Genomic DNA, 25,882 nt, shown 5'->3' with positions numbered 1-25,882 from the left:
TGGGGCATTTGGCAACCTCTTTGTGCTCGCTTCTTTTTTTTTTTTTTTTTTTGCGTTTTGCGTTTTGCAGCTGACGTTATTTCCGGCTAAACTCTAAACCAAACACGACGTTATCGTCTGCTATCAGTGCCTTGGTGCCATGTTGGAGGCATTCGGCGTGTTATTGTGGCAGCAGTAGTGCCGTAAAGTCATAGAGGCGTCCTTGTATAACCACGCTTCAGAATATGTTCTTGTCCTGTCAATCGCAACGGGGTTCTTCACTGGACACGAAATGGAGTTCATAAACCCGTAGTTAGAGCACGAAGCTTTTCTCTCGAGGTCGTAAAGTCAACATAATAATCTGGAGCGAAAGGTCCCATGCATTTGGTCGCGACGGAATGACGAGGCATTGACGCAGACATCGGCAGCCCCATTTGGCGGCCCCGATGAGCCCATATCGAGACATTTCTTATCGTAGTTTTCGGTTTTCAGAAACAAAGATACAATCTTCATATCAAGATCGGCAATAAAATAAAAGAAATTCTTCATTAACCCTTTGCTCATGTGTAGTCATAAAAGGATGTACTTTTATCCGAGTCTCTGAAAAAAAGTGCTGAGGTTTCGTACGGGTCATCGAAAAGCTTTTGTCCGGCAGAGCTCTTGTTCGGGATTCATGGATTCATCAGTGACGATGTTTACATCGCCCGCACGGATTATAGTCACGTGACCTTGTAACTATTATATGGAGCGCTATTTCCACTGTGGTTACGTGGTGGCTCCAATCTGTTGTATGGTTACAGACGACCGACCGGCGGACCGTTACGGACGCGTAAAGTGCGCAGGGCTCGCCCATAAATGCTATCGCAAAGCAAGCTATGTTGTGAAACGACACAACGCTCGTTTTGATGAAACCGTCGATGGGACAGCGCAGTGTCGACGAGACGATTTTGTCGATGAAGCATCCTCCAACAAACTGATTGCCATAGCGGATCAAACACGTCGATAAAACCCATTTTCCGGATTGCTAGTTGGAGGGGTTAATTATCATATGATATACGTAATACCGAGGCAAGAGAGAGCGGGTGCACTACTGGACGAATGCCCCAATAAACAAGAGCTCACGCGTTGAAAGCATCCGCCACAGTAAATATATTCAAAGCAACATGTCCGAACAAAAAAAAAGAAAAAAAAAAAAAGAAAAAGAAAGTACATTGGATAGTGTTTACCATTTTACAGCGATAGCTCTTCGAATCTCTAAAACCCGCGAACGGTTCCACTTGCCTTCACTACAAAAACAGATCTCAGCTTAATATTTGAATGATTAACTGCCGTAAAATACCAACCTTTGAAAGACTAATCGAAAATTATTCATTCAGTTATTAGCGCACCCTTCCCGCGGATATTTATTTGTTCTATTTATTTATAAAATGCCTACAGTGAGCAGAGGGCATTATTTTAGGGATTAATTTCGTACATAAACTATCAAATTGTCACAGATAGAGAAACACAGCGTCCGACTACATAAAAGTCCAGTTGTCAAATTGCAAAAAAAAAAAAAAAAGAAAACAGGAATAATAAAAAGGAACACGATGCATCAAGAGCACAGCACTCAAATGTCACGCCAATATGGCACTATACAGGTATCACTGGTGACCGGTATTCTCGGAGATCACTCCAATCACGAATCAATTTTTTGGGAAAAAAGAACAAATAGAAGATTATTCAAACAATTACAATCTGTTTCTAAAAGTGGTAGCTCACGTTAAAAGTACTTACGCTACTTTCGCGAGCACTCTGCTCGTGAAATAGATGCGGGTGGCTTCCAGCTTTTCTCCTGCACTTCAAAATACTACTACAACACCAAAATATATTTCCGCGCGAATGCTGCACGTGCCCGAGGCTTGTCCTTAAACAGAGAAGGCTACCGGCACGAAAGTGCAGCCTTCAGGGGTGTTTTCGCGGAATGACCGCTTGCGCTAGAAATTTCTGTTTCAAAGGGAGGATTTCGCGCTAGCCCGCGCGAGTCGCTGACTGGTTGGAGCTAGGAGCACGAGGAGCGCAAGCTCATTCTGCAGAACGTGCTATGAACACCAGGAATACTTCGTCTCAACTCAGCATGGACCATTGTTGGTCACACGTGCTAAAAGCGCGAGCTAATTGTTTTGGATGACGCCTCGGCGGGCACACGAGCGCTCGCGGATGCACAAGCACTGAAACAGCATCTGCGGTTCATTCGGAGGTGAAACTAAGTATAGCGCGTGATGCACGTTAACGACCTCAGGTTAGCGGTCGTGCTGCACTAGCTACGCGTGTCTCATGTACAGCGTGAACCAGTGTCGCAAATCTTGAAAGGCAGACCGACTTCACGCCGAATAATCTCTCACGAACAGTTTGACCTTTGAATCGAGTGTACACCAACTCATTGCGTGTAAACAAGCACACGTTTGCACACAAGAGCTCCGCGCACGACGCGCTGCATGTACCCATTTTCCGAAGTGCGAAGCGTTCGGCCATGCTCCGTTCAACAGGCTGCACCACCGCCTAAGCGCGACGTCATAGATTTGGTGTAGGTGGGACTCTTGTTTAATTAACGATTCACTCTGGCACATCGACTGTAATTTCGCCCTCATTTGCTTTGAAATAATGTTTTCATCCGAAATACTATCTATAGATTACGAATGACGAGTCACTGATCATTTATACGCCAGGCGAGCACGGGATGGCGGCCCCTCTCATTGGAAATGCACCGGTGATTTTGGCACGGGTGTTTATTTCAAATTTATAATATAAGCAGTCCTGACCTGTCCTATCAAAAAGATGTTTGCTTTTCTTGGCAGCAATGACAGCAGGGTTGCACAGAAGCATATATGCATTTAAGCACGTCCCTTATTATAGGGAAAATTTAATCGAGAAAAGTAATTAAGGTAAATTAACGTAAGGTTCTTTTGTATAAAAATAAAAAAAAATTCTGCCATATAAGTGCACACGTTAGTACTTAAATGATTGTGTTGTTACCCATGAAGCGCGCGAGAAAGACCTTCTTGAGAAAAAATGTGAAACAGATACTTTTATAAATATATTAATTAATTCATTTATGTATTTACCGTGTTCACAAACATAACAAATAAATTATCGTTGTCCTAGATATTTATGCATAATTGCGCATGGAATACCTACTATCAATGACACATTCATAGTAATAAATGATAATGTAGTGATTGCGCAGGCGAGCTGGTGGATGTTAACCATTTTGTTCTTAGCCCGAGACTGAGGCAGGAAAAGAGGAAAGTTTCAAAGTAGAAGAAAAATTAACAGTCGAGGACGTGTCCTCGACTGTTAATTTTTCTTCTACTTTGAAACTTTCCTCTTTTCCTGCCTCAGTCTCGGGCTAAGAACAAAATGGTTAACATTCATAGTGTCACTAAATCTTAGTTCTGTGGAGATGCCAAAACGGTATTCGGTCATATATTCCGAAACCGTTCGTGAAATCAAAAACAGAATAAAAAATAAAAAAAATAAAAAATTATGGCAGCGCTACTCTTCCTAGGCCCCATCGTTCGCAAGGCATCCGTTCTAAAGTTCCGGGAAGCTTGATCGTGGGCAAAACGATCTTGTTGCTTTCAAGGTTGGAGGTTTCGCGCGCAGAAAGTGATGTCAGGCGATAACAGGCCGGAAGTTGATTGTAGAGGTGAGCTCTTATTTCGTTCATCTCTAAGTTGACAATGCGGTGAAGCCAAGCGTTAGCCAACCATTCAGTGGCCTGACTCCTATCGCTTGATTTCGCTCGCCTCGCGTGTGTATGCGGAGAAGGGGTGATCACGTGGTGCGAGACTGACAGTCAAACGGTCTAACAAGCACGTAGTTTCCACCGCGCTGTCAGCTTACGGGGGATAAAGTCCCCGATCCATGACTAAAGGCTTTGTGTGGCAACTGAGGACAGCGTGTGCGTCCGAAGGCGGTAATCCAGGGAATCCGGACTCAACGGGCGCCTCGCTCGTTCCTTGCGCACCTTGCACCCAGCTTGCACTAATGCTCCATACAAAAAAAAAAAAAAAAAAAAAAAATAAGAAAAAAATATGAACGAACTTTAGTGTCCGCAGCATGCCCATTCCACACCATCTTTTTTGTGTTTATTTATTTGTTTTTTCGAAGTTTTTTTTTTAAGTTTTTTCGTGAAACTATTTGCGTCGTAAAAGAGCTGGTTGGTCGGTGCTGGTTTGTTGTCGATTCGGTAACTAACAAACACAGGAGACCAAATTAAAGTTCACAATCTTTCCACATCATGACTTTCAGCTGGCTGTATTGGTACCAAGACCAAGCTTATAAGTAAATTTGGCTGTCTCTAAAAGACAGATTTATTTATCTTCTAAATTCCTCTAAATTTATTTACTCTCTAATTTCCTCTGGGTCCTCTAAATTTCCGCTTGCGACACTTCCCTCACTTCCGAAGCACTTCGATGGTGAAAAATTTTTTGTAAATCGGATTTCTTTAGCTTACGGATGCGGCAGGCTATGCTTCTCGGGACGCGCTGACCCACGTCTTCTGTACAGCCCATTTAGGGCCTTCGGATTGCACTCCAATGCGTGCTTAGAGTGCCATCGGACGTGGGCACTTGAACGCTTGGCAAGAGTACCACGGCACTCTAGACACAGGCTTTTTCAAAGGCCATGCTAGATGGAGGAAGCTACCGCTAGTTACAGAACATACAGACAATTTCGCCCATTCATTTTAACTGAGCTTCTGTCGTCCGTGTTTCGTACCTCGGGGACATTGAACATAAGAAGCTTAGCATACTTTTTAACATATCGTAGGGCGACATAGAGCAGTCTACGTTCTTCCCAAAATAATTGAGCTATCGCTTGCTGTGTAGAATCAACTGAACGTAAGGTGAACCCGTCAATGGCAGTTTAAATGTGGCTCTGTTGGACAGCGAAATAAGACTTCTGTAATACACACTAATGTATCTATATTTAAAGCCAGTGAGATCCGTACCACAAATATCGATATCCGGAATGCTACACGGTGCTTCCGCTGTACATTAGGAACTGTTTGATGAACAGCGGAAAAGAGCAGCGATCTTGAATGTTCCCTTATATCGAAAACCTTCCTGTCAAGGGAGCTTCGGAGAGCGAGGTTAAAACAGTTAAAGGATGTAGCAAACTGTGCCGTGTTAAAGGTTTAACCCCCCAGAGCTTTTCTTGAACAGAGAAAAAGACTGATCGACTCCCGCTCTTCGGAAAGTAAAATGTAAATATTGAAAAAAAAAGGTAGTAGTCAAGCCAAGTTTATTTAATGACTCAAAACAAAGACCGCATAACAAGTTTGGAAATCATCGCTAACAACTTTTCCAAACGCTCTGGCTCCGTCGTTTATTTTCTCCACGGCGGTGAAAATAAGGGAGCCCCTAGTGTCACGTACCATAAACCTGGCTTGCCGCCATGTATAGGTTTTTTGAACCTATACATGGCTTCGAAACGAACGCCGTGTTTAGGGCGACGCTTTATGAAATGGTCGTCACGAGGCGTATGCAATAGACCGCGCGAAGCCGACCTCTTCTGTCACGGAGGGAGGTTTTCCTCTTTGCTTGCTTTTAATGCGAATGTGGAAAAAATACTTTTTTTTATACATATACCTGTTCCTACGATCAGTGAGGTCGGGCTTAGCAGTAACTTGAAACGACCCCCCAAAAATATAACAATGCCCCAAAAACATCTCTGGGCTACATAACAACCCTAGGCACTTATGTAACGAAACATAATCGCACACGCGCGTCAGCATCCGCTGATACACCCGTTTACACACTGATCTATATGTTTATTGTTTATTATATCTGTCTAGCAAAAACATTAATTGCCTATTGCTTGGATAAAGGAGTGTCCCCCGCTCCAATGATCTTCCTGCCGCAGGTAATAATCAAGTTAATAAATACTGAAATATAAACCCGTCAAGGCAGGCTGTACCAACTCATTTATTAAAACATCCTTGCCCCATCTCCAACCCCCCCCCCCCAAAAAAAAATGGAAGAAGAAAAAAAAAAAAAAGAAAAAAAAGAAAAGCGGATAGGAAAAAAAGGTTTCCCCGAGAAAACGAAAAAATACCTGCGCCGAACAGCGTCGAACTTGCGCCGAACCCCTAGCGGCGCCATCTATCGACAGCCCGTGATATCGCGAGGAGAAACTAACTCTCGTTACAGTTACTCTCGAGGTCGAGGGAGGGTTAAGGTAGAGTATCATCGAAAGAAGCGGTCGGGAAAGAGTAACTTCCATGCAGATAGAGTTAAAGGAGAGTAAGTTAGGGCACTTACTCTCCCTTGACACCTTTTTTTTTTAGAGTGTAGGAGAAAGAAAAAGTTTAGGACTTTTTAGAAGGCAGAATGGGCGCAGCAAACCCTTCCCAAAAGCTCAACTCAGTTTTTTTTTTCTTTTATGTTTTTGGAATTTAGTTTTCAAAGCTTCGAGCTTGCTCGTGGATTATGGAGAGGGCCACGATTTTCTTTTTGTACCGCTTTTGATTGAATCGTCTAGGGTTTTTGTTACGTTTTTTGATAACTCGTTGGTTTTTTTTTTATTGTCTACAAAATGGGTGTCGTTTTTGAACATATGAATAGATTATGTTTCATGATTTTATAATAGTGGTGGCCACCGCTGAACAATCCGTTTACTCAATGTGAGTGTGTTTGTGTGTGTGTGTGTGACAAAGGTGATGGGATAAGAAACCCAGTTACAGCCCAGCCTTCTTTGACAAAAAAGTGATACATATTACTTAGCATATATCTACGAGATTATCCATTGAATATCTTTGTTATAGTATATGAGCATGGTGCCTGGCACACATGTTTGACCGGTGTGTTTACCGCGTCCAAAAAAGTGGTCCTTCGATTTCTGCCTGGTGACATCATTGAAATGCCACGCTGTCGCCGGCCGTGACGCTGGCGTCGTCACAGCAACGCTTGTGGATGTGGTCATGGCCTCCGACATCCCGAAGCGCGCAAGCGAAGGCTTCTCCGGCCGTCCAATAGACCTCTTGTAAAACGTACCGCGCCACGACGGTAGGGAATTTCGGGAACCCTCGGTACAGATCACGCGCTTTCACGTTGCGCCTCCGCGACTTCACGCACGTCCCGGCAGCTACCGCCAGCAGCCGTTGCAGCCATCCGCCATCCCGCCCATCCACCGAGTTTTACGTCGTTGGCGGCGGAAAGGCATCGCGACAGGCGAACTTATTTGAATACGTTATTCGTCGCAACTTTCCTTCACGTATTGAAGTGTAAACGAATCCACTTATTTTGCACCGCAACCGTGGCAGGTTTCGACCAGGTTCGACAAAGCGTTGGTGCAGCAGACGACAGTGCCGGTACAAAGGACAGGGGTGAGACAGGGGCAGCCGTTGGGCTCGTCGCTCGTCCGACTCGGCTGCTCAAAAGTTGTTGCCATGGTAACCTGCGCCTGCTCGCGTATGCCACGTGGGTGAGAGGGGCGTACCAAGGACTCCCATTATTCGTCGCGTGGCGCGCGCGGGCTTTCGGGATTTTTGTGAAGGGTCTATGCGACTCGCTCCCCAGCAGTACGAGTGTAATTGCGCTAACTCCGTCGCTCACCGCGAGGAGGCGACGTCCTCCTAGTCATCACCGATCGACGACCCGTCAGCGTCGCAGGCATCGCGGGTGGGTGGTGTCTGTCGCGTCGTCGGGTTATCATTTTGCGTTGACCCGGGCTTCGCGGTCTGTTATGTTTTTGGAAACTTCTTGGTCTTCCGAAATGGGTAATTGGGTTGGAAGTGAGGATTTTGTGGGGAGAAAAAAAAAGGGTTGTTCTGGTGGGACTGCCGAACTGATTTTCCTTTATCTGCAGAAACAGCTTTCTACAAAGCTCATTTCACACGCGTTCCGAATTTTTACAACAATAGCTGTTACGGGCTCTTTCCCCATTCAAAATGATGTGGGGAGTCTCTGCTGTCACGTGAGTTCATGGTGTTTTGTTACGTCACAATGTTGCGTGGCGCCACACTGTCACGTGATATAGTGTCACATGACATCATAATATCACGTAACCACGCGAGTAGTCGCTCGACATTATACATTTTGATATTCTTTATGTTTATGGATGAGTGTGCCACTTTCAGAAGAGACCTTGGCGGTGGTTTCTCCACATAAGATGCAAGATACAGAACGATACATTAGGGTTAGTTGAGGTGTTGTAGCTATCGCTATAATTGCAACGAGAGCCTAGATTGCAGAGAGAGACATGCATCTCTAACCATGGGGAGCGTTTACAATTTAATTACGGACAACTTCCGCGCCGATTTGTCGCAACTGCGCATGCCCAGCGTTTTGGCGTGGCGAGGAGGTAAGGCAGACAAGTTTGCAGACGACAAACGCCAACATTTGCCAACGCGCTCGCCACCTGTGGCAGTGCTGGTAACTGCCAAAAAAGCTTTTGACATTGGTGTTCCACATATTAGAAAGCACAGAGTCCTTATAAAGTAAACAACACTCATTTTACCGTATTTAGAGTGCCCTCTTCTAGCGTGCCCAGCAAGAGATGACCATGACAAAAAAATATTCTATGATTGCAACAGAGAAGTTTGTACGGCGATTGCTGGTCAACATAGGCATGCCTATGACAAACAGAGCAGCGTATCGAAAGAAACTGCTCGAAGCCTGCATCGCAAAGTACTTCGCGTCTAATCTCAACATTCAAAGCTTGGAATCTGTAAATGAACCAGGTTGGAAGTTGGAATACAGAATAAGCCAGGTTGAAATGAGATTGGTATTTATAAATACGCCAGAATTCTTCTTCTTGAGATCCGATTGTCTGTTAGCATATCAATTACGTTACATCACAAGGTGCATAAGGGTATGCTGTCGTCTGTGCTACAGGTGCCAAAAACTAGGCTTTTACGAGATAATGCCCCCTCTTTGAATCAAAACCTACAATTTTCAGCAAGTTTATAAAAACAATGGCGAAGTCATTGAAAAATAAAAATGTGGGAGAGGCAAACAAGACTGACAGCTGGAGAAAAGAAAGTTCCTGGTGGGCCTATCTCACCGCCATAATTTTTTTTCTAAAGCCGGAGTCACACTGCTTATACATCATACAAAAGACAGTCTGCAAACAAATTCAAACGCTAGTCACCACGAGATGGGAGTTTCGAATGCCGCATGGTAACAAGTTCCATGAGACACATGGCACGCGGCATTCGAAACACGGATATCGTGGTGACTAATATCTGCAGACTATCTTTTCTATGATGTATACGCAGTGAGACTCAGGCATAGAGGTGCCTCTAGTAGTAGCAAACCCCGCAATGTGACTTTCATTAGTTGTGTGCAAAATAATACAAATATTAAAAGAAGGACAACGCCGGACTGCGGTATATAGTATCCAACCTCGTGCTCACGCTCAAAAAGTTACGTCAAACTACGTGCAGAAAAAAAAAAGTATAACCTGATTATTTCTATTTTGGAAAATTCAAAATGTTTATGGAGGGAACAAAACTGTTTTGTTTTATATGCAGATTGCAGTCAAATATATCAAAATGAGCGCCACATGTCCAGACGAATATCTCAAACTAAACAAGCAACACAATTTCTCTGTCTACTTCCCCAGAGCAGCTAGCTCTGGGGAAGTGCTACCACAATACACAAAAATCTGTAAGTAGAGTTAAAAGGCGCGAACAAACAGGACGAAAAAAGACACACGTACGACACGGCTATGCGCCTGTCCGTGTCGTACGTGTCTTTTTTCTTCCTGTTTGTTCGTGCCTTTTAACCTTTTAATCGATATTAACCAACTAGCCCCAACCAAAGTTTTACTGTAAATAAAAGCTGCAGCAACTCGACGTAACACGACTTTTTCTTAATCTCTTCTCCCTCGCTCCACGCTGACACCACTAAAACGGCGAATTCGATACCTGGGTTGAGAGCGCCTCCCCGCGGAGAGACGCCGCCTCCTCCTCTTTCGCCGCTTCCGCCGTCTCCGCACGAATGGGACGGCCGGAGGAGCGTTCGCGCTTCGGCATTTCGGAGGCCACGCTGTGGCAGACGCCCGTTCCACTGCAGGTCGCTCTCCAGCTCGACAGTCCTCGGAAGCTTCGGCAGTCAGAAGTTGGGACGCCGCGACGACAGCGACACTCGCGATCGCTCGTACTTTTTTCGGGTAGTTTTTAGCGTCAACACCTCAAGCATCGCGATACTCGATAGCATCACATAATGAGCCTTGATTGTAGTGAGGGTCCATGTCTAACCATTAGAGAGCGTTTTGCAATTTAATGGCGGACGCCATTAACTTGCAAATTGCAAATTGCAAATTGCAAATTAAATTGTTGAGTCCTAAAACAAATACCGATTGATGTGGTTTATTAAAAGTTTGGTTTGGGCTCGCGCTTTTAAACCTTATATCTATGATGTGGTTTAGTTGCGTAAAATTAACTGTATATTTGTATGACTTCGAAACCTTTTTTTTTTCTCGCTATATTTGGGAAAGAGCACGCACTTAATGCCAAGTTATGCTCTTAACAAAAATGTCTCTCGCCACATAAACTGTTAAAGAATTGTACCAGCAAAACTCTTTTTCTTTATTAGCCCGATTAATTAATCCATCCGACAGACTGAAAAAGACTAGTAAGCATTTTTTTCTCACTAAAGATAATGCAAGAAAGAATGTTGCCAGGGGTAATTATCGTACAGCAAGATATAGTCCACACCTGTCTAGCTGTAATAAGTCATTCATTCATTAATTAGCTACTGTGCAAAAGATTCCTCCAGCCACACACAAAATTTCAAGCTGTAAAAACAAAACACACACACAGACAAAAAACGAGAAGTTTAGAGGAAGACTGAATCAAGTAGAAGGACGAAGATGTAGCCTCAAAGCTTCCAAAGCTACTGAAGCTAGCAATTACCTTTGCCATCACAAGTTCATGTCTAATTACAGACGTGTGCAGCCTGTTGCCTTTGATGAAACTTTACCCTCATCCTAAGCTCCCTTTCGTTAGCTTTTTATTGTAGAATGAGGATGCGTTAATTAAGTTCTTAAATGTCTTTTTCGTTTCTCAATTGTTAACTTCGTTTTTTTTTTACGCCTTACCTTTCATCGGCCCTACGCTTATTTTACTTCTTAGCTTTACGCGGGGTCAAAAGAAGTTTACTTTTGTTCGCATTTATTTTGCGTTACCCAACTGGACCCGGGAGTTTCTCGCTTTTAAATGCTCTTAGAATGCTACGTGCGGCGCTTTTTTCAGCTCAACAGACCCGCAAAGAGGTACGCGTCTGCGAGCGCGAAACACGACGGTAATTAAGTTATATTTTCTACGTTTTTTTTTTTCATTGAAGAGGCTTTCATGCTTTCAATATTATGCTAGTATTTACTTTTTTTTCTTTGCGGATAGTATTGTCCCATTGTTACACAATTCGGTGCTTTCTATCACTTTATACCGCTTCAATATCCAACCAATATGTCCTCTCCATAAAACGGAAACAAAAATGGTGCAGTGGCGTACCCTTACCGCGTACGTATTCGTAAGGCACCTTTATTTTTGTGCGTGAAAAATAAATAACTAAAATAAGCAGGACTGAGGGGACATCTTATGGATACTGAAGCAACAAAAAAAGGTATAACGCATTGTGCGTATATAAGTCAGAATATGTTCGAGGCGACATCAATGAAGCGACTAAGCAGGGCCTTATTTAATTTTAGGAAAAAGGGAGAGGGTGTTTCATAACCAAATGAACGAAGGAGCTAGGAATCGAAAAGAAGAAAGAGTAACAAAAAAAAATGGCGTAAGAAACAAAAAAGAAAAAGGAAACGAAGCGCTGAGTTCATTCTCGGGGGGTTGGTTGCCGACCCTGCTAGCCTAGGAACGGTGGATTTGGGAAGAGGCGGCGGCAGCGGCTTCATCGAGTAGCGAAGCTTGTTCTTCAGCATCTTCTCTGCTGAGGTTTTTGGCGCCAAACTTAGTTACCGATAATTTATGGGAAAGAAGGCAGGCCAGGACCCGGGACTCGGGGGTTTGTTTCTTGACATGCGTACCGCTTTTCTTTATTTTCTTTCGCGTTTTTATGGCGCTTGCGAAAGGCTGTTGCAGGACTTCATTGCATTAGGGATTATAAAAGAAGAATAATGGTAAACAAAACAAAAAAAGAAGCAAGTACGCTAGGGAGTGATAATGAAAGAACAGGCGACTGAAGCGCATAGCTCGGAGTGGAGTTGATGGAGGCGTGAAGCGGGATATCCTCCCCGCCAGACTAGTCCAACCTAAGATTCAGAAAAAAAGAAAAAAATAACTTGAGCGCTTTGTTCGTCTTTCGACAGCGAGGTGAAGATAGGGGGGAAGCTAAGTTTGCTAACTAATCGTTAGTTGGCGCTATTTATTTTGAATAGTGCCGACATATCTGACTGAATGAAAATATAAATTGCAACTTCTTTGTGCCTTCCCCTCTAACGAAACTTGCTATAATGTTTGACCTAAATGAATATTAATAAATTATTTAAAGATATTTATAGCAGCGATAAACATCTTTGAGGCGAAAAAGACTTAAAACTTCACTCCCGGTCTTTTTTAACAATCGGCTCCAATGTCCATTTGGCTATTGTCTTAGTGTCATTTACCAGATGTGGGATTTGTCATCGTGACTACGCAGCAATATTTATGGCGCATCGGGCATTGTATTCTTATTCATGTTACTAGGAAGTTTTCACCAAAAAATCAATGTCAGGCTACTCAAACGAAACTGTTAATTTTACCAAATTAAAACCTAAATAAGAGACATGAGATACGATACTTCGATTAGTGTCACCATTAGTTGCGATTTAAAAAAAAAATATATATTATTTTTATCTGTTTTCCCGCTATTTTGATGAACCCTCTAGTCCTGCCATTAACGTGTGTTCACCTTCGTTGATAGAGTACGAGGGATCTTTTACTACAGGTGTCACTTTTCAAAGCACTCGTCCATTCAATCAACGACTATCTGGACCGCGCAAAAACTTATTCACGCGGCTGTCAAATCATTTGTTGTTCACGAACGGCGTGTGCCTGCTTAATGCATTGCCGCGTCTTGAGACAGAGTCACCGGTTGACTGTGGAACAGTCCCCTGAAGACGTGTAAAGGTTGTTGACAACTCCTGCAGCGCATATAGAGCTCAATGTTTCCCTACTTATACTGCCTTATTGGCTCTTTTTCCCATTTGGGACCACAAGGCGGCTGGGTATTGTAGGGTGCTGCTACTCGACAAGAATGCCAATATGAGAATAAAATAGGAACTTGCGCATGGTGCACGCACTCAGTGAACTTACGCAGCGTATTACGTGAACGTGAGAAAACCTCTCTCTACCTGAATGGTTTACGTGTGAACAGTACATGCTCCCATCGTTTACATGGGTGCTGTTTTCAGCTCAGGCTCTTCAACGATGGCCAACTATTGTATATTATTGCGTGCTTTGAAAACGGAAGCTTTATGTATCAGACGCCTTAGCGGGCCTTTCTTGATCGTGTTGGTCATATCGCATGGCGTTGTAATGTGAAGTGACATCATTATGTCGTGTGATATCGATTTCTCCGCTAAATGTAGCGAGCCGAATGTGGCACCACGTCACGTTGCACTGAGAGTCAGTCATGTAACACCGTGGAGCCACGTGACGCCGTGATTTTTTCCACGATAAATTTAACGGGTTAATTGGTGTCACTTTACAGGACATCATATGGCATTAGATCGCGTGATCACGTAATGGGACATCAGCTCACGTAAACTCAATGACTAAAAACAAAACCGTCAAATGATATCGCACCTTCATCGACGCATAGGACGCAACGTCTCAGTCAGGCGACTTTTGTCCATTACCACGAGATTTCTTGTGTCAATCATAGCACACGTGTGTTGACTTCTTGTCTTGTACGTTTGCAGATGCACGGTGAAGGCCCAGTGCCAGAATGCCACGTGGACCCTGGCCGAGCGCAGTCCCTCCGCGCGCTGGCTGTCCCTGGGCTCTAACAAGTGCATCGACTTTCTGGCCGTGCGCCCACACCAGCTGCCCTTTCGCTCGATGGCCATGGTGAGTGCACGGTTGACGTTCGATCCCCACCGCTGCCCTTTCAGATATCAATTAACATCATGCGCGCCTGAGGTCGTGTACTGCGTGATGCACGTTAAAGACCCCAGGCTAGCAGTCTGCTGCCTTGGTTAGATATCGTATCTACAGTGTAAACCAGTGTCACCATACCTCCGAAGCAGACCATACATTTTAAGCACGAGCGTCTAATTTGGTTGGTTTTTGACAGCCTGCTTTATATGAATGTCCCGATCGTAAGCATATACCTGTTGCTTGCGAGCCTCTGGAGAGCAACACAATTGCACGCCGTGCAAAGAAGTCAGTCTCCGTTTATTTGTATATCCCCTCGGCGTGCCAGAAAAAAAACAAATAATAGAACGCACCTGTGAAAACCCTTCGAAAATCACACGATATAAGAAACCGCGGAAATTGCTTAACTTAATTTTTGAAAAGACGAGCGTATTTGCCGCTTGTAAATTAAAAATCAAGAATTTTTTTCTTTTTTTTTTTAACGCGCATTTGTGGTTTATGTGTTACCATTTTATCATTTAACTAAATGTGCGCGCTTCTTCTTTTTTTTTTTTTCTTCACATGTGTCTTAGTATTAACAGTTTGCATAGATCCGTTCACTCTTCTTTTGTCTACTTAATAAAATAGAAAGATGAAGGGAAAAAAGACACCCCTCCCTCGGCATTCGGCTTTTCAGCCATTCCGCGTATCGTTTACAATATATCCGGACCAAATCGCAAACGTTTCCGGGTTATGTAAAGGTACAAGCTACGCGTTATAGGAGCCAACAGATTACGAGAACGGCATTTTATATTACTTGAAATAGTAAACAAAAAGAAAAAACAAAAAAACTCAAACTTTATAAAAGACATGTCCGTAGAAATATGAATTCTTATAACTATGTATCCGCTGGTGATGATGCCGTTTCAAAGTAATGCATTGCATTATTGCATTAAATTGAAAGTAGTTTCTCTGTATAACAGCCCTTTCATCGTTTACGGAGAAACTGCGTCCGGGGAATAAATGACTCCCACCCGGTATTCTTTCCGGCTTAAACGTTTTGCGCACGTTTGTTTTGAAGAGTAATAACATAGAGTTTTAGAATAGAGGGCCCCAAAGCTTGGGGGCCTCAAAAAAGTATAGGCTCACCATTGCGCATGCGCCGAACCCAAGCTCCGTTTTGAGTTTTGGGTTGGCACCCAAAACTCAAAACCTAACACAAAATTTGGGAAATAGCGCGGGGCCCCTATTTGCTTGGGGTCGGGTTGCGTCAGCAAACATGGCGGCGCCCTTTCCGCTCGCTTCGGAGCAAATTTGTCATGGTCGCTGCAGTATTAGCTACTTCGATTGTCAGTGAAGGGTGCAACCGGCTTTCGGTTCGCTTCATCTCGTTCAAATCACCAAGAATGAGCGGGGGGCTCGCCCCTATTTAAAGATTGTTCCCGATTCTGGCCATTCCTAAGCCTAAAGAGACGCGCGGTAACCGTTGACATGGCAATTTATCGCTACTCCGTGTCTCCGAGTGGATTTCGTTCGTGGTACGGATACTTGTAGCTTAAAAACAAGTATTTCGAGGCTTCATAGTCGCTCCAGCTCAGATGGGAATAGAGCAGCTGCTCATAGAGTAGGCTCACTCGCGTTCCTCTCAGTCCCGGCATAGTTAAAGGCCTAAATCTTCGGCAACAGACGGTCAAAGCACACACGAACGCCCAAAAATCCGAGAAGGAGCGCCAAGTTAGAGCGCAACGGATTGGATTGTTTTGGCTGAATACATCAAACAACATTTGTACTGCTTTTAGATTGTCTTTTGTTTTTACTATTATTTTGTACTATTACTTGTAAACAAAGAGTACTTGCGAAGCGCATACGCTTGACAGTTTTTTAATGTTTTTCTGTTTTGATAATTACGCTCGTTAGCCGTATTGGCGCTGCAAGCGGGAAACGTAAGCGCGCCGCGCTGCGTTGCGAAACCCCTATTCTATAATCCGTCGACGCCAATCTTGGTACGTTTGGGTCCCCCAATTTCTTAGTGGAACGCAAACGTTGAGGCCCCTGATTCTAAAACTCTCTAATATAGCTACCACTTCTCGCGGGTCTCCCGGTTTCGCAAACCACCATCATCAAGATGGTACGGTGTTCATAAAATATGCCAAGTTTTATTTTTGTATCGCATAAGTGAAACGGTGATATATGCAAAAACGCGGTCCACCGCACATCGTGAAACCCGTGGACACATGTTTCCGGCACCTTTCGCTAACGTGGTCGTAGTCACTCAGTTGAATGTGAGCACGATAGCTGCAATTGAGTGTTGCTCAAAATAAACAAAAATAAAAAAAAAAACAAAAAAAAACAGATGGGTGTACACAAAAAACAACAACAACAAGACAGAGGTGTTTTTTTGTCCACCCCCGGCTCTATACATTTGGTAACGTCTAATTCTAGGTATAGGCCCGCTATTTCCTTTTTTTATATTTAGCGGAAACAAGCTTCTGAGCTAAAGAATAATCTCCATAAACTGCTAAGCGCAACCCTCTATATTGGATATACATGACACGCGTATGGGGTGACACGTTTTTCGCGATAGTGTTCAATATTTTCTTAAATTAACAAAACGTTCAGACAACGACAAAATATTTCACTTCAACCGTACAGCATCGGGAAATTCGTTCAGTAAAAATTCGTACCGTGAACTAGCGAAAAAGAAAACAGATGTCACCGTTACCTTGGCCACGATGACGCCAGCACGCCGTCGAAACGCAAGTTCTTCATTCCACGGCGTGTGCTTCTCGCGTTCGCTTTTACGAACCTCGCGAGCTTCCCGCCCGCCCCGAGCACGTGCGAGATCGGGCGGGGGCCCGTCCGGAAGCGACCGTTCCGTCGGCGGCTTATTTCGCTCGTTAAATATTCACAAATCCGGCGTCCACGCCCACACGGTCTGCCCTGCGGCCCGTTGCGCACCGCAGGCTGGGAATGCGCCGAAATAAAAACGTTCGTAGTGTAATGGAGAGCGCGAGTGCGGTAATTGTGGAAGCATGGGAGGAAGTCGGCACCGCGTACGCTACGATGCAAAGACACGAGAGGTGGCTTTACTTCGTCGGAGAGGGAAAGAGCTTTCGTATGTTTGGTTTCTGTGTTATCCCCTAAACCCCTGATGTGAGTTTGCTCGCACTATAGTGCGTCGTGGCTTCCGTCAGTTTTTTTTTTTTCGCCTTTCTTTTTAATGACTTGCACGAGCATATACCCTAAGTAGAAGTGTGCCAAAACCGGTAAAAAAAAAAAAAAAAAAAAGCACTGCGTCATTTACAATCTTTATTGTTGAAGGCAAATCCACGTCAAACGGTTTGATTAACAGTGGTAGAGCTAGAGATAGCACTGAGCTATTCGCACGCCTCTACTCCCAAAGTATTTGCCTATAGTATTTTAAACATGTCGTTTTTTTAGAAGCATAATGTTCCACATCCCTCTATCGTAATTTCCATCTATACACCTATGGTGGGATCACGTCGTTGATTAAACACTTCACCATGAGTCGTTGGTTTTGAAACTATAGAGTGTTTTAAACGAAATTTTTCCTTCGTGACAGAAAGAAATGAAAGCCATTTTACAGTCACGCAAATAACTGTGTGACGGCGCAGTTTAAAAAGCCTTTCTGAAAAAAAAAAATACAGTTTTTTGGTTATCGACATTATCGTTTATATCGTCCGAGTGAAGATAATCGAATTCGTCTGTTCCACTCGTTAATGTTACATAATTAGTTACATTGCGAGGATGCGCTTGGCGTCTCTCGCTCCACGAGTCGCCTCGTACCGTCTAATTCGGTCACCATTGTTGCCTGTTTTGTACTTTAGATGTTATCTTAACATGCATGATACCAATATAACAGGAGTAGACCATTCGTGCTAATAAAAACATCTCAAGACACGCACGAATTTGCTTTGCCCTTATTCGGGAGCCCTCAAATAATAATCAACACAAATTCGTGAACGCAAGTTAATCGCAGCAGACTCTAACTGTACCTTTTCCCCTAAGATTCCCTTCGTTAATATTATTCATATATTCACAACCACGCGGAAATGCGCCACTTTCTTCCCGACGCACGTATTAATTTATTTGTCCCAAGGTAATGCGTGCGCGGTAGACGCGAGTTTCTCCACTGTGAAGGACGGCTAGGAAAACCAGAATCCCTCTTCCCCCAACTTTATATAGTCGAGCTGCCGCTTTCGAAACCACCTAGCTTCCCGCAAATTACGTTAAACACGCCAGCGCTGCGGAATAAAGGGGAAACGAGAGTCGAAAAATAGGTGAAAGCCCCAAAACACACACAAAACCAAATCTCCCACAAACCACATCCACACAAACGCGTCGACTAAGTGAAGGGGGGAGGGGGAGGAGGGGTTCGAGACGCGAAAGCATTGAATTCTCTTTCAACGAAAGCAACCCAAACACACACGGATGCAACTCAAGCGCACTTCCATCCATCCCACGAGTACCTCGGAGGTCTGCTTCGGTCCGCTGCCCGGAGGCCATTTTTCGGTTGGCCCATCAACATATTAATCGAGTTAAATCACGTCCCGCGCAAACGCAGACACGCCCCCTGTCTTCCCTACACCAAACTGCCGGCCGCCTGTACTGTCGTCCTATAATCCACACACACATACACACACACACACACGCTACCGTCTTCAAAGAGCTCATTAATATTCCCCCGATTATAATCGCCGGGCAAAAAGAAAAAGAAAACAGATAATAAGATAACTCCCTCACTTATGCGCGCGGATAATTTTTCTTTCTTTACCACGCGTGTCGAATCGGGCGGGCGTTCTTTTGGGTGCCCGACGAGAAAGGCGGCTTTTCCCTCTCCCCTGTTGCTAATTCAATTGCGTTCGTGTTATGAGAACTGCGGCTTGGCCACCCCCGCGCAGGCCTAGACGTTATGGCGGTACGCGCACTCGACGTTGTATGCGAAATAACCCGGACTCAGTCCCTCTTCGACGAGCCGAGCGAACAAAACTACTTCTCGTGATTGAATGAGTAATTCCACTCGTGTTGTCTTCGCTTTGTATACCACATCTTTTCGCAAGAAAAAAAAAAAAAAAAAAAAAGCATTGCACAGTGTTGAAGGCGCTATGGTATAGAATACTATAGTTGCCGGAGGAAAACAAGGTACTTCGCATACAGCGTTTATTCAATAAAGGCTCCTTCCGTGAGGGCAAATAGGCAGCGGTACATTGCTTTGAAACGAAAGGCTTGTCATGTTCTCGAATTAAAAGTTTTTTTCCCCGAAAGGACGACTACGTCCCGAGAGACGAGTTCTATCTCGAATGCTTAGTATGTTTATTGTCAAGGCACACGTGGGAATCAGGCTGGATTGCGTGGATTCTTTTTTAGCGATCTTTCTTCGCAACACGGCTTCCTTTCTGCCTTATCTCGAGTCTCTCTTTTGTTCGGTGTCAAGAATGTCCCTCGACTTTCACACATGTATTAGGGAAGCTTTCGCCTCTCTATTATTTTTCTTCTTGTCTCCTTTTGAAGGCGTTTCTTCACGTTGCCTGAATCACCGGCTTTATTCAGATGCAAATGGTCGTAAAAGAAGGAGACTTGCTGCTTTCGGGAGAGACCCCGGCATAAAGGTTACCATTCTTTTAAATTTTACCCTAATATTTTTTAACGTTTTTTTACTTTATTTAAAAGAAAGCAATACAATGTTCTGTAGCTGCGTTTCTTTTACACCGATCTTCAGAAAGAACAACACGATGAATTTAAATGAAAGGGAAATAGGTTGCCCCCTGCCCTACCTCATCATAAATTTATGCTTCGTTTCATACAGGGTGCACAACGCAGTCCAAGCCGCTGGATGCGCGGGAGAGGCCCTAGGCTTTCGCTTGCACCCGCCTTCACGTGAAAATAAAGGCACGATAAAATAATGGTTTACAAGTGAAATCTGAAAACATAATAATAGATGAAGCCCGGGGCCTTAGCTCGCAATATTGCTGGAGACAAGTAAGCCTGTATCCTAAACCGTGTGAAGGGCTTCCCATTTTTATAGGTTCATAGGACTAAAAGTCCATCGCTGTGCAGCACATGCCTGACGCGGCCTACAACGACGGTTGCAGGCGGAGTTTGTTAGGACGGACGCCCTCTACGAGAGCTGGAACTTGTGCCCTCGCAGTATTCCATGTTTACGCCAAACGGTTTACAGAAAAAGTGTTCAGCTGTATTTGGACTTGATAAAAACAAAATAGCGCAAAGACAAGGACTAAGTAGAAGAAACCACAGGACACACTGCTGTGTCCTGTGGTTTCTTCTACTTCGTCCTTGTCTTTGCGCTGTTTTGTTTTTATCATGTCTACTTACCTACTAGCCCAAACTTCTACGTTAATCAACTGCATTTGGATTTATTGATCAAACCGTCATACGCATAATTACGTCTTACCTAAACCTCAATATCCGTCTTTGTTTCTCCTCTTTTTTACTCTCGACATCACCGATAATGCATAGACTGAGGCGAGGGAGTATCGTCTAGTGTGAGTTATAACATAGCCTCGTATATACTGACAAAGCGTGGAAGATCGCCACGAGAAGCAGCCGCCAAAGTGGAAAAGTTGGAGCGGTAGACAGCGGATGAGAGGAGAGCCACGTGACTGGCGCCCCGTTGCGGCCTCTCGCAGCTGACCCGGAACACAGAAGAAGTATGTTTAGGGTCCTCGCCGTTGCAAGAGCTGTGCGCTGACGTTTTGTTTTTCCGAGAAATGGCACTCTGATGCTCTGTGCTACCAGATCCTCACGCTCCAAATCTACGACCGGGCACTCCGTGGCTCCGTCTTCAAACTGCCAGGCTTTGTGAGTATAGAGGAGGCTATGGTGATAACTAGAGTCGACACACGCACGTGGGAAAACACGCAGTTGGTTCGCGGCGCAAATATTTGGCTGCTGGGCGAATCTCCCTCCTTCCACTGTGATTGGCTACTGCGCGCAACATGTGCTCGCAAAACACGAGTTTGCTTCTGTAAGTATGCAATCCTGCATTCAAACCAAACTACTTCGACAAAATGGGCAGACGAATGACAGACAATCGAAGCTGGATACGTGCATTATTTACTTTGTTTTAAGTCAACACAGAAGTTGCGACAAAGTTTAGACATAATTTTTATATGGCCGTTGCCATCTTGAATCCCAGAATTTCCAGTATGCGGGAAAGCCTAATTTTGTTGTTTTCACACCACTGGAAGATGTGCACGTCTTAACCTTAACAGCCACTAATTCTTCGCTTGCTTCTCCTATAAATTTCACTGATTTCAGATCATAAAGTCATAGTCTTGGTTTTGTTCCGCTCACCGGATATGTGAACTACGGGGCGAGAGTAAAGGAAATATATCTATAGAAAAAGGACTTATGGACAAGGCTTTCGATATATTTACTTTCACTTTTAGACACACTGTACCAACCGAGTTTAGTTAAGAAACCTTTTGGTGAGATTGATTCGGGAGTATTTATACTTGAACGTATTTCCTTTGTTGGTTCATCGTACTACGACGCGAACACTAAGCTTTTGACCCGCTAAGGCGGATTCTGTAACTCACTTTCGTTAATGCATCGAATTATAATAACAAACATATTTTTTTTACAAAGTTCTTCTGATCGAAATCATTTGTAGCCGCTCGCACAATACCGGGTCACAAAAAATTTCGAAATTTAATACCGTCGGGATTGCATGTCAACGTGAAGTCATGGTGTCTGTTCTCTCTACCGCGAAGCTTTGATAAGAAGCGTCTCTCGTTTGCGCGAACGCGCCTCTTGAGTCTCGACAGCTTATTACAGTAAATTTGAACCAATGTTGTCGAGGAGAACACGTTTCAACACAACCGGCTCAAGCGTGAACGGCACTGGATACTTTGACAAGCTCAAAAAACCGAAAACTAACAAAAAAGCAGCCGCGCGGAAGATATCCCGCTTGCCGATACTAATTAGCCAAAGTTTGAAACAGGAAATTCGAAGGATGTAATCGAAAGAACGTCACTGCGAGTTTATTAGCCCCGTATAAAAATATTAATAATAAAACAATACTGAAATATTTTAACCCTTTTCAGCTGTCTCGATTCTTCACATGGCTGAGCAACGCAGTTAAGCAAGATACGCTCGAAAGTGAGATACCGAAAATAAAATAAATTATATTGAGTCTGATCGACTAAATACGTTCTGCAACGGACACTAAGACTTTGATCGCGCAACTAAAGTTAGTGGCAGTTTTTTTTTAATTTTATGTTGTATAAATAAGCAAAAACTGATAGGCGGAATTTAAAGAGAAGGGGGATGGGGAATGAACAAAGCCCTGCCTGAGGATGACAAGTGGGATTCAACGTTATTGAAAAAGCATAAAGCCCTCTTCTTGTCGCTGGTTCCCGCTTCGCTTGTTTCGACAGCGCGGTTGCGCCCGAGTAGGCTAATTGGAACTGACAGTTTCGCAAAAGCGTGCATAATCGTCTTTGATTGGACGAGAGCTGCAGCATCACGCGGCCGCCGCCGCGCTTGGTTGATGACCATGGCGCTCCGACGACGCACGTCGCGGGAGCTTCACCCGAAATCCTCCTCGTCGTCGTGACGATGTTTGCTGGGGCTCCTCCTTTCGTGAGTAGCGTGGCGTCGACCGTATGGCCCGGGCTTTTAATGAAAAAGCTGGGTCCTCTCCACGAGCCATGTACGTGCTGTGGTCAGCCGAGCGTGAGTGATACGAGCACGATGTCGCGAGCTTGAGCGCGGCGTCTGCCGGTGCGTTCGTTTGCCTCGTCAAATTAGTTTTCTCGCGATTTTTTTTTTTTCATATCTGAGCTTTACGCTTTCTTGCCTCCCCCCCGTTTTTTCCGCACGCACGTGTGCTCCCGTGCGCAGGGTACGTCCACCGCTGGTTAGATTTTCAAACTTCCCTGAGTGTAAAGTTTGAAATGAAGCCGTGGACGTTTTTTCTGAGTTGGATAGGGGTGTTGGCTTGGGCTTGGCTATCGGTAAGTGGTGACTATAGTTGGGAAGGATCCCAGTGACCGGTTGATGAACTTTGCCTCACTTATGTATGCACATTTTCAGGGATTTCGACAACTGGATTTCGGCGGGCTAATACGAAGTCGTAGGGCGAAAAATGAGTTGGCCCATACATGCAGGGCTTTAACGTGCTGCATGTGCCAAAGTGTCTTTCTAACATTTCTTTGCAATTGTGAGTGTCTGTCATGCTAGTGGTTATACTCTGACAATAAACAGCCATATTTTACTCGTCATCCGGCAATTATTTTACTACTCTGGGTTTCAATAATCTGCGGAATTACCGCAGTTTATACATATCGGCGGTACACGATTATTTTTCAGGAGCTTGAAGCTGTTTAGCTCCAGCAGATTTTATCAGGCACAGTCGCCTCCAGCCACACGAAATTATGGCTTGGTTTTATGCGCATTCAAACAGACTTAAAGCTGCGGTGTATTCTTGTGGCGAACCAATTGCTATGCGACCTCACCCAAAGATTGTACCACCGTCTATCTTCGCCTCATCCTAGCACGGACTAACTGCGAAGGTTGTGCAAGCGCCAGCGGCTAGCCTTGATTGCCTTGACTGGAGCACTCGCTACGCAAAGGCTCGTGTAGCCACCGAGGCTTCGTTCAAAGCAACTAGCTCGCGCTTTTAGCATCCGCGGCTCGCAATAGTCCATGCTAAGATGAGACGAAGTATAGTACTCTGTGTCATATCATTATTTTTTTTAGAAATAGGGTATTGCGTCAGATATGTAAGATTTATTTTGTGGACGCTTTAGCAGGCTGAAATACTGCACGAAAAAATTGCAATACAACGAGATTTTCATAAGAGTATGCGGGTGTAGAAATCTCCCGTGAAATGACGAACTATTGTCGATACTTAGTCGCTTCCACTCCTTGCTCTCAACAGGTGGAGCTCGTGATCAACCAACTTCCGCAGTTACCGTACGGAGCTCACTATCTCTGCGTGTACGGCAACAGCGCGCCAATCCAGGCCCGGGTGACTCATCTCGGCTTGGCCTGCATGTCTCCGCTGGTCGCTGCCAGGCCACCCATCATGCCGGGCACAGGTACCCAAGACCTGTGGATTTTTTTTTATATAATGAATTTAGATATACTGGCATTATCAAGAATTCTACCATTAAACCATAGGTGCATAATTCCACAAAAATAGGATGAAGACATACAACTACCACGACACCTCTCCTAATTACTATTTTTCACTCACTATAAATACTCGCATATTGAGAACGAAATTAGATTACCGTCTCCACAGTTCAATATTGATGATACTGCATATTCCCCCAAGATAAACTTAACTTTCTTTCAAATTTTACGTTTAACTGTGTACGATCACTAACTACAACTTTTGATGTCCCCAATAGTTACTAAATATGAATATTTAATACTTGTTAAGGGAAGAAACATATCCACCGTTGACGTACGAGCAGATAAAGAGATGAATAGGAGCCACTTTTTTAGGAGCACGAAGTTTTGTATTTCTAGGACAAAATCGATATTTATGAAGTGCGCTCTATTACACTTCTAAAGTATAGCATCGCACATGCAAAAATAAAAATAAAATATGGCCGTAAAAATAATATCTCATCAAATTTAGAACTTGTTCGCCCGATATAGTTCTCCGTGCACTCAATATATCTAGTGACACCAAAAGAACTGTACTAAAACATAGAATATAATTTTCTTAAAACAACTTGTAAGTAATCACACGATTACACGAACTTTGTTCAATGTTGCTCGTTAAGTTGTGTATTTCAATTTTGTAAAATTGCATTGTAGTTACAAATATGTAGCGTGTTTTTTCTCTCTAGGGGGATACGTATGCTTGCGTACGCATCGTTTTACACGCGTCGCCGAGGCCTTGCGAAATCACTTGGTCCTTTGCCTCGGTGCCGCCGGGTATTATACTACATTGTCTGAATTAAGCCAATTTAAAGACCATGTTATCAGAGGAGGAAATATATGTTGCTTGTTCGACCATGCAATTCGTTATGAAAATACAGATGCAAATGATAAAAGACCATACCGCAACAATGTAGCACATGTTTGATTCTTTTGCTTCGCAGGGCTCCAAAATGTATGCTTAACTTTTTTTTTTTTTTTTTTTTTTCATAAATAATATTGTCGTCCCACAAAAGCCCAATTTTCAGATACTATATTCTACCAATGACCTTTTTTTTTATTGTTTCGTTTCAGACCATGTGGCTGTCGACCTAGCGGTGCGGTCGAGCGAAACGGACACGGATTTTATCCACCGGGAGTTCGTCTTCTTCGATTGCAGCGTTCACAAAACGTACGTTGCCTGCAGTAAACAAAGATTTATTATGTGTTTCTTTCTAGTTGACGCGAAGCTCTCGAGTTATTGTATCTTGAGCTTGGCTTAGAGATCAATCTGAAGAAACAAACTACTGTCAAACTTTGATCAGACATACAAAATATGAAGTTGTTCACTGCATTTATTTATTCCACAAGTTAGCCACGACGAATGTCTGACATGCCTACATATGAGCCGTTAGTGTAAAATCTTCCCTCTAGTGTAATTGCATCGAAACACTGAAGTGAGAATGCTCTACCTGGTATCATAATTGGTTGCAAATTTGAAATTCATGCGAGGCCATGACTGAGAAAGTGAAAGCAGGAGAACCTGAAGCATCCGTGTATACAACTGACAAGGTGAAGACCGCCACACACTCTCCATCGCAGTGGTGTACATGGCTTCTAAGCACGTTGCGAGAGCAAACTTTGATAACAGTCCTTTCCTGTCAAAACCTCCTCTTTACAGTAAGAGAGATTATAACGTTCATTACC

The 25,882-nt window shown here is 43.9% G+C and overlaps 1 protein-coding gene across 1 annotated transcript in view; it reads left to right on the top strand.

The window, feature by feature from the left end:
* The window catches only part of LOC8035950 (plexin-B), a 147,484-nt gene that overhangs the window by 44,875 nt on the left and 76,727 nt on the right, over positions 1-25,882 (top strand). Inside the window, exons 6-8 of the mRNA XM_042291226.1 lie at positions 13,885-14,032; positions 23,964-24,123; positions 25,271-25,367. Coding sequence (XP_042147160.1) covers positions 13,885-14,032; positions 23,964-24,123; positions 25,271-25,367 — 405 coding nt within the window. The remainder of the gene's footprint in view (positions 1-13,884; positions 14,033-23,963; positions 24,124-25,270; positions 25,368-25,882) is intronic.

Source organism: Ixodes scapularis, unplaced genomic scaffold (assembly GCF_016920785.2).
Source record: "Ixodes scapularis isolate PalLabHiFi unplaced genomic scaffold, ASM1692078v2 PGA_scaffold2__306_contigs__length_199485367, whole genome shotgun sequence".
NCBI lineage: Eukaryota > Metazoa > Arthropoda > Arachnida > Ixodida > Ixodidae > Ixodes > Ixodes scapularis.
The sequence above is the reverse complement of the archived record's forward strand: the minus strand, read 5'-3'. Positions and strand labels throughout refer to the sequence as shown.